The sequence below is a fragment of the Oryzias melastigma genome, unplaced genomic scaffold (assembly GCF_002922805.2).
Source record: "Oryzias melastigma strain HK-1 unplaced genomic scaffold, ASM292280v2 sc00616, whole genome shotgun sequence".
NCBI classification, from domain to species: Eukaryota; Metazoa; Chordata; class Actinopteri; order Beloniformes; family Adrianichthyidae; genus Oryzias; species Oryzias melastigma.
Window position 1 is genome coordinate 11,954 of NW_023417208.1, and position 9,639 is coordinate 21,592.

Sequence of the window (9,639 nt, forward strand, 5' to 3'; positions counted from 1 at the left end):
TCCAAGAAAGTAGATCCTACTGAGCTGAGCAGCTGCCCAACAATGAACTGCCAGTTTGCTGTGAGTTAAACATAAACTATTGTTTCTTCTCATTTTTGAAGGTTGTAACTTCCTATTCACTTCTAATTTTTTGTCCCTTTTCATGCTCTAAAAGTCAAAATATGTTTTAAAAATAATAAATAAATAAAATAGAAAAATGCAATATCTTTTTACTCAAGTATAAAAATGTATTTGATGTAATTTAAGCAAAAACTTTAGCAAAACATTGCAGCCCAGAAAAAATACATCAAATAATTTTTTTTTTTTAAGAAGATGTAAGGACTTTATCCCCTTGATTTCTTTGCTTTCAGCACAGAGGCTTCTGTTTGGGCACTCATGTTGCTCTGGAAGAGGAATTTGAAGCAAGAAACCCTGTTGGGAAAAAGGGCAACTCTTTTAAGAACCATAAACCTGTCGAGGTGAAGTGTGAGATCTATGAACCTCAGGTTTGTATCTGAAGTACAGAAAAAAAGGAAAATGATACTAAAATATGAAAAAAATCAAGGTGACATACTGTATTTCCTCAATGTCCTTATGTGTCAGACGTGTACAGATTTTCTTTAAAATTAATTCAAACTGAACAAAAAAATTAATGCAGCACTTTTATTTTTACTGAGATAAACTCAAAGATTTGAAACATTTTCTACAAACACAAAATTATTTGTCTCAAATATTGTTTACAAATTTGTCTAAGTATGTGATAGTAAGCTCTTCTTTGCTGAAATAACCCATCCAACCTCACAGGTGTGCCATATCAAGATGCTGATTTGACAACATAACTATTGCACAGGTGTGCCAAAGACTGGCCACAATAAAAGCCCAACATGAAACGTGCTGCTTTGTTTGATTGGCAGGGAATGGGATAATCAGAAAACTGGTCAGTTTTTATTGGTTGGCCTCCTGCAGTGAAAAACATCTCCTTCAGGAAGTGAAAAAGGAAGTGAAGATGTTAACCACTTGAATGGTCAGACTGATGACACTTAGCTAAGGTACAGAGAATAAAGTTGGAGATTGGAGTAGAAGAGACGGGACTTTTCCAAAAACAGGACTATCGGCCAAATCACAGTACCGTCATTCTTATCAAAATGTCATTAATAGAACCAAATAAAAGTATCTTGTGATTTTTCATATTCTTAATCACTCAGTGTTTTATCAGGGCATGTTTAGATGAATGCTGAGCTGATATCTAGAACCAGCGGAGGCAGAGTTTTGTCAATGACACTGTCTCTTTTTTTTTGCTTTGAAGGCTGCTGTTACAGAAAAAGTGGCTCATGCAACTGCAGGCAGCGGGCATCCTGAGCTTCATGACCACAACCACACACACCTCCACGCCCACGAGCACGTGCACTCAAACTCACCCAGCCCGGCAGCATCTAAGCCCCAAAGTCCTATCGGCACTGTGGTGAATCTTCCTCCCCCACTTCGATATGCCCCGATGGGAAGCTCCTGCCCCGGTCCCCGTAGACACAACCTGCATTTAGACAAACTCAAGCTCTGATTGATCAGATGAAGATTTGATCTGTGACTTAAACAATGTAACTAAAACATAAAGCAATTGCAAAATATGGTAACAATCGTTCTTAGAATCTTCAGATGGCATTTGTTTGATTCAAATGTTTCTCTAAGCTGGAGTTTTGATTGAAAACACATAGTTTAGATACTTTTGCTCTTTTTATCACATTTATCTGTAGATTTAGGTTGTTGACGAAGAATCTGAATGCTTCCTTGCGGCCTGTCATCCATGTAACAGTTGGTTAACAATCAAAAAAAGCTGAAGTTTCAGGTCAAAGATCCCCTAGTGCTGATGATGAAAATGTGTTTCAAAGCTCCAAACTGAAGCAGAAGGAAATAAGACAATTCTGCAAAAACCATCCTCCTGAAAAAACATTATGAATTGCAACACATTTCTGCTGTGTATGTAAACATTTGCACGAGTTTTTGATCATTTACACACAAATCTATGTTACACATGTGCATTTAGTGATTACAAATAAATCTTAGATTTTAAAATGCTTGTGAGAAATTGATTTAATTAAACATATCAAACTTTGGGCTCCCTGTATAATACATGTGTCAGTGGTCTGAATAAAACTCATTTTTTTCATGATGAGGCTTCCTAAAGGCACCAATCCCCAACTCTGTAACGCCCACTACACCAAAGAATTGACAGAAATTTAGGAGGGATTACGATGTTTTGTATGAAACCCAGAAACAAATGCAATGACTTTCTTTTTAATACATTTAAATAAATAAAAAAATGTCTGCTGATTGTAACTTCAGCAATACTTGTTTACCGACATCTGAAACAAAAGGAAAACCAAAAAACCGATAAGCAAAAGGGGATGTTGTTTGAAGGAAACTGAAACGTTTGACCACATGAGGAAGTGAAAACAGACAAAAAACAAACAGGAAAAAAAAAATCCTCCACGAAAATAGTTTCACACGAAAGCTCTATATTTCCTTTTCACAATACACGTTAAGTAATAGCCCGAAAAAATTGTTTGGTCTTACAGTGAAAGTAAATATTTTACAGTCATTGCTGTAAAAGATATTGAATTCTGGGTAGCATATTTGGGAACCGCAGGAGTAAAGAGCCTTCCCAGGGGGCAGTGGGCAACGAAGCGAAGAGGGGCACGCAGTCCTGCTGCCCCTCTCTGTCTCCCCTCTTCTTAACTATCCAAGGAGACCTTTCTGAACCCATTTTAGATTATTGTTTTATTGCATGCTTTTGGTTTTAACCTGACTTTTTTCTTGGTTTTATTAGGTTGTATGTGTTTTAGTCTGGGTTTTGACTGTGCGCTTCTTGGACCAGGATGTTGGAGTGGACCATTAGTGCCTAGATGTTTTTTTATTGACTTTTCTACTCTTTTTTTTTTTTAGTTTATCTTTTTATATTATTTAAAATCCTGTGGACCAAATACACTGTTTTCATCCCCCTGAAATTGTTAAACCTGGTTGTCCTGACTCCTGCACAGCATCTGATCTCCAAAAAAGAGTAGGAACTGACCACTCGTGACATTCACAAATCTCTAAATGTGTGATAGTGAGCAATTCTGCTTTGCTGAGAGGTCAGTGAGCAATTGACCCAAATGACTTCTTAGTGTTAAATGTTGCACACCTGACTTAGGATGTTGTATACTCACATCTATTGGCATCTAAATAGATTTACAATTAGAAACATCTTTTGGGATTTATTTTTGCATTTCATGTAATTAATTACACACTTGATGATCTATATGTTGCTCCTTTCTTCATCTGTGGTCGTTATTTTTGTTGCTGTTGTTGTCTTGTCAAGAAAACAGCTATTTGTTTACGTGTGTGAACCTCTTTTCACTTCCTACCAGAGTTGCAGTCACACTGCATGAGGCAGAAGAACAGGAACTGTATCATGTTTATCCAGCCTTTGTAAATCCAAAGTCTGCAGTATGATCCACAAACATCCTGCAACATTTGAGACAGATCCCCTCTAAAGCGACTTTTGCATCAACCTGTAATTTACTGAGGAACCTCACCCCCTTCTCATAATTTCTACAGTGCTCAGAAATCAGAGATAAATCCTGGTCAGACTCTCTGACCTCAGAGCATTTTGGGAGAAAATCTACAACATAATTTTGTATTAAATCATCTGGTAAGAGTAGCTTTGAAGTGGAGACTAATGAGGAAAGATCAACATGAAACTTGATTTACTCTGCATGTTTTCACAGACAGCTGGTCAGTGTGGTGATGTGAGCAGTGATATTGAAACCCTGGAACTTTCAGTGGTTTGGTATGTCACAGAAACCACAAGAGAAATGACAAATACTGCTTCCTTAATTTCCTTAAATCAAGAAGTGAAACAAATCGACAAAGATATTAATAATTGTCCTCAATCAGAAGAGAGACAGAGAACTGGCGACTGTGCTGTAGTAAAGACTATTCTTCAGCTCTTTAGGAAAACTAAGGTTTGTCTGTTTTTTTTTCTTGAACATTGTCTTCACAAACTCAACTATTTAGGTTTGCTTTGAATGTTCAGAAACGGTGTTCTTGTTTCACAGCAAATTGTCAATACGCAACACACTCTCAGTAAACTGCGTACATATTCCACGACTTTGCACTCTGAAATACCGTGTATAATATACGCCAAACACGCTTTAAAGATGTGAATTTATTACTGAGCAACAACAGATGAATAACTCTGGTATATTGTTCAGTCTCTGTTATTTATAAAGAAAGTGGAATCTTCTGGTGCTTTTGTTGAAGATGTTTACAGAGTATGTTGTTTACAAAAGGGAAACAAATGACCCATAGATTGGGACAGATCAGCTGACTACTACTCTTTTCAGTGAAAACTTTTTAGAACAGAAAAAAAGTTTCAGTCAGAAATGTAAACTATTATGAAATTAGGTAAAGGAGTAACATTTTGTTTTTAAAACAATTTGACTCATATCAAAATAATACAAATGGAACATTATTAGAACATTCTACTACACTGTATAATAATGTCTGCAAAATTTAGTGTTTCCTTATATTGGACTGTAATGATGGTTTGATCATTTTTGCTGCTATTGCTTGAGTATTGTCCCCCAAGATGGCACCTAGTCATTTTACGTTATAGTAAAACAGACCAACTATGTCTCTATGTAAATAGTAATTTCCAATCTCGATTATTATTTCATTTAAAAAAACTTTTAATGGTATAGGTTGATTTGATTTTATAAACAACTTGCCTCAAACAAATCAATCTGGTTGAATCATAGGAGAAATTGAATTATTGATAATTTTTTTACTTCCCAAAACTTTCCAGTTTCACTTTTAAGTCACAAACCTTCCTGTTCTGCTGCATACAAGTCTGTAATTGAATCAAACTTTAGCTGAAATTCTGTTAAAGCTTTGAGAAGAAGAATTTTTCTCTCTTGTTTTCATCTCATTGTAGTATTTTTGTGTGCTTTGCTTCTTTTTACCAGACTTTCTGACACTTTGGGATCTTGGTGCTGCAGCAGCTCAATGTCTCCATCCTGTGGAGTCAGAGCAGAAGTGCAGTAGCTGACAGCAGCTTCCTCCATCTCACACCACATTAACCTGAGCCTGAGAGAGTACAAGAGAGCAGCCAGTCAGTGCAGGAGCAGATTATCAGTTTGCAGCTGCAAATATGTGAATGAGGATCAATGTGTGTTTACTCCACAGATAAAGATAGAACATGTGTGTGTGAGATGATGTTTATGTGAATCCAGTAGCATGGATCCATGTGAGGACAGAAAGGAAGGACCCCCCACCTTTAAAAACATTCCGTGTTGGGAATATGACAGTCAGAGCAAAGCTCAGAGGTGAGATGAACATCTCAAACTGTCCATGATTCTTTTGCATGTCAGAGCTCAGCACTCACATGAACAACTCTAATTCTCCACAGGAATCAACCTGGACCTGGATACGAACCTAGCTGTGTGTCCTTCAGGAGTAGCAGGTCAAAGGATATTAATCCTGACTTCAAAGACATAATTTCAGGAGTGGAACAGTACGTGTTTGTTAGCTAAAGGAGGCTGGACAATAGTCCCGGAGATCAATGGTTTTCAGCTGAATTATTATCTTGTACTTATTTCTAACTTTTATATTTCTGACAAAATATATTTTTATGGAGAGTAAAATATTGAAAGTTATTTAAGGTTTAAGTTGATTTATTCTGGAATAATATTCTTTCCCTTATTATTATTCATAGTGATGTTAAAAAGTTACACTTTAAAAGTTTTCAAAATGTAGTTCTGGTGTTCAACAAACATTTGTCCTGTTCGGCCCGCGACCTAAGATGTGTTTTCGGTTCGAATCCTGGCTGGGAGATCTGAAACAGAAACATCAACTGGGGACCTTTCTGTGTGGAGTTTGCATGTTCTCCCCGTGCATGCGTGGGTTTTCACCGGGGACTCCGGCTTCCTCCCACCGTCCAAAAACATGCTTCCTAGGTTAATGGATGACTCTAAATTGCCCCTAGGTGTGTATGTGTGATTGAGATCCTGTGACAGACTGGCGACCTGTGCAGGGTAAACCTTGCCTTCGCCCATTAGTAGCCGGGTTAGGCTCCAGCACCCCCGCGACCCCGAAAGGGACAAAGTGGCCAAGAAAAAAAAAAAAAAAAGACTTAGTGAATGACCTGTCTCTAGTTGATTTTGCTTATAACACACCACCAGACAGAATGGACTTCATATTTGATGTTTTCTCTACAGAGTGAACCAGCAAAGTTTAGAGGTTCCCAGTAGTCAGTCTGTGCAGCACCATCAAATACAGCTGGATTTCATATTTCAGGTCTGTACATGAACAACTAGACCAGTGACTTGTCAGTGTGCCCAACATGAAGACAAAGCTTGGCTCCATGATTTGGTTATTTACATATTATTCTTGTTAGTTGCTGGAGGATAATATTGTCATTTTTGTGAAGAAAGAGCTGAAAAAGATCCAGAAGTGTCTGAGTCAGAGAGGCGATGAAGAGGAGTTGGAATATGAAGATAAGGACCAAAGGAGCAACAGAGAATTACTGATGAAGATCACAAAGAACTTCCTGAGGAGAATGAACCAGGAGGAGCTGATTAATCGACTACAGAGCAGTAAGAGGATTTTTCTGAAAGTTTCACCTGATGGACAAATGAAGAAATACTGATGTCTCAACACATGGAACAACATGATTTAGAATTATTCATTGTTCGGGGCTTCAATCACTCTGTTTGTTGTCTTCATTCAGGATCTCCTGCTGCACTTTCTCAACAAAAAATCCAATCTTGGCTACAAAAAAAGTTCCAGCATGTGTTTGAGGGAATCGCAAAAACAGGCAACCAAACCGTGCTGTATGAGATCTACACAGAGCTCTACATAACAGAGGGGAGAACTGGGGGGCTATATGAAAAACATGAGGTCAGACAGATGGAAACAGCATCCAGCAAAGCAGATAGAGCAGAAGCAAGCATCAAGCAAGAAGAGTTCTTCAAGCTCCTGGCAGGAACACAAGAACCAATCAGAACCGTGATCACAAAGGGAGTGGCTGGCATTGGGAAAACAGTTTTAACACAGAAGGGGACTTGTTCATCACTTCTTCCCTGAAACCAAAGAGGCAGGAATCTGCAGCTTTGAAGACTTCCAGGTTGTCTTCATTTTTGATGGTCTGGATGAGTGCCGACTTCCTCTGGACTTCCACAAGACCAAGATCCTAACTGACCCTAGAAAGTCCACCTCAATAGGTAATCTGCTGACAAACCTAATCAGGGGGAACCTGCTTCCCTCTGCTCACCTCTGGATAACCACACGACCTGCAGCAGCCAATCAGATCCCTGCTGATTGTGTTGACATGGTGACAGAAGTCAGAGGATTCAGTGAACTACAGAAGGATGAGTACTTCAGGAAGAGATTTAGAGATGAACGACAGGCAAACAAGGTCATCTCCCACATCAAGAGATCACAAAGCCTCCACATCATGTGTCACATCCCAGTCTTCTGCTGGATCACTGCTACAATTCTGGAGGATTTGCTGAAAAGCGGAAAAGAAGGAGAGCTACCCAAGAGCCTGACTGAAATATACATCCACTTCTTGGTGCTTCAGGCCAAAGTTAAGAAGGTCAAGTATGAAGGAGGAGCTGAGACAGATCCTCACTGGAGTCCAGAGAGCAAGAAGATGATTGAATCTCTGGGAAAACTGGCTTTTGAGCAGTTGCAGAAAGGCAACCTGATCTTCTATGAATCTGACCTGACAGAGTGTGGCATCAATATAAGAGCCTCGGTGTATTCGGGAGTGTTCACACAGATTTTTAGAGAGGAGAGAGGCCTGTACCAGGACAAGGTGTTCTGCTTCATCCATCTGAGTATTCAGGAGTTTCTGGCTGCTCTTTATGTCCACTTGACCTTTAATACCTCTGAAGTAAACCTCATAGAGAAACAACAGAAAAAATACAAGATCTTTCAACTGAAACAAAGCAGCTCAGTTACGTTCTACCAAAGTGCTATGAACAAGGCATTACAGAGTCCAAATAGACACCAGGACTTGTTTCTTCGCTTCCTCCTGGGTCTCTCACTGAAGACCAATCAAAGTCTGTTACAAGGACTGCTGACTGAGAAAGGAAGTATCTCACCAACCAATTAGAAAACAGTAGAGTATCAAGAAGCAGATTAATAAGAACCTGTCTGTAGATAAAAGCATCAACCTGTTCCACTGACTGAATTCAATTCAATTCAATTCAACTCAATTTTATTTATATAGCCAAAAATCACAAAGAAAATTTGCCTCATTGGGCTTCATGCAGGTAATTTTACAGATGCAGAAAAATAGTCATAAAATATGAACAATTGCTAAAAACTAAACAGACTAAGTAAAACAGGTTATCCCTGTCCTTAGACCCTCACTCCCTGTAAGGAAAACTCCTAAAAAAAACCTGAGTCAGGAAAAAAGAAGAAACCTTAGGGATTCCCACATGAAGGAGAGATCCTATCCCAGGACAGACAGGCGATACCAGAACTGTTAAAGAAAAATTAGCTTCTACAACTACGTATCTAACCCTTCTATGGTGTTCGGGTCTTTAGGACCCGTTTTCAGTTTACATCAATAGAAAAATGAAACAATTAATTATTTTTACAACCTGAAATTCTTTGGCTTTGGCTCATTTTCCGTGTCGAACATAAATCAAAACACATTTTCATTGACCACATACTGTAAACCCCCCCACGCATTTATGTTACACACAGGGTGTTTGGTTCCTCTGGACCCACGAACACTAGCTAAGTAACACAAATACGAACAGCACGCAAGGGTTAAATAGAGTTCATTCAGATAGAGCTGAGGGACGAGTGATGATTAAGTCCATAGTCAAGACAAAGCAGAAGTGCAGTCCACGACCAGGAGAAGGAGGACAGACGACCCAGCAGGAATCACTCTCACTCAGAGAGGCAGGATGAATGAACTGAATGATAGTTCTCTAGTGGAGGAAATCCAACAGTCCCTGAGGTCAGCAATCTCCAATCTCAGACATCTGGACCTGAGTAACAATGAATTTCAAGATTCAGGATTTAGGCTACTGTCTGTTGGATTGCAGAGTCCAAATTGTAAATTGGAGACACTTGGGTCAGTTTTCAAGAAATCCTGTTTTAAATTGTGTTTGCTTTTCTCTGCTTTAGGAGAATTATTGGATAAATGTCAGAGAAGAGACAACAGCAGAAGACTGTTGCACAAAAGTCAAATAAAAACATCCCGAATTTGTTGAAAATCCAAGTTTGACCTGATCAATAGTTATCATGGTGAATGTGCTGTTACCCCTGTTGCAACAAATATATTTTGTATTTAAAATTATTTTGACTATTTAATAAGATTTAAATATAATATTTAATGAGCATTTCATATTTTCTTTTGGACAATTCATGTAAAAATCTCATCTATAAATAAAGCTTTATTATTATGGTTAATCTCAGTATCTGTTCTATTTATCCTAAAAGGTTTTAAATGTTGCATGTTGTTCCAATAAGACAACAAACTGATTAACACATGTTTGAAGTTGAAAAATATATTGGCTTCTTACAGCAGAACTGTGTGTACAAAAAAAAATAGATTTCCTCATTGCAATCTAAAACTATATATTGGGAGGATTTTTAACTGAA

At 38.3% G+C, this 9,639-nt stretch overlaps 2 protein-coding genes and 1 long non-coding RNA gene across 3 annotated transcripts in view; all 3 read left to right on the top strand.

The window, feature by feature from the left end:
* The window catches only part of si:ch211-284e20.8 (uncharacterized protein LOC563738 homolog), a 7,247-nt gene extending 4,788 nt beyond the window's left edge, over positions 1-2,459 (top strand). Inside the window, exons 6-7 of the mRNA XM_024263700.2 lie at positions 351-485; positions 1,286-2,459. Coding sequence (XP_024119468.1) covers positions 351-485; positions 1,286-1,537 — 387 coding nt within the window. The 3' untranslated portion in view covers positions 1,538-2,459. The remainder of the gene's footprint in view (positions 1-350; positions 486-1,285) is intronic.
* Positions 2,460-3,222: 763 nt separating this feature from the next.
* Positions 3,223-6,312, top strand: LOC118598443. The gene is made up of 4 exons (XR_004947526.1): positions 3,223-3,980; positions 4,983-5,342; positions 5,426-5,530; positions 6,234-6,312. It is a non-coding gene; the product is annotated as an uncharacterized LOC118598443 (long non-coding RNA).
* An 18-nt stretch (positions 6,313-6,330) lies between these two features.
* Positions 6,331-8,276, top strand: LOC118598442 (protein NLRC3-like). The gene is made up of 2 exons (XM_036211126.1): positions 6,331-6,611; positions 6,746-8,276. The coding sequence occupies exon 2, from the start codon at positions 7,346-7,348 to the stop codon at positions 8,132-8,134; it is 789 nt and encodes a 262-aa protein (XP_036067019.1). The 5' UTR covers positions 6,331-6,611; positions 6,746-7,345; the 3' UTR covers positions 8,135-8,276.
* Positions 8,277-9,639: the final 1,363 nt, after the last annotated feature.

Bases quoted from the DNA above. Each gene is read 5' to 3' on its own strand.
- LOC118598442 (XM_036211126.1), top strand. From the start codon at position 7,346: ATGGTGACAGAAGTCAGAGGATTCAGTGAACTACAGAAGGATGAGTAC.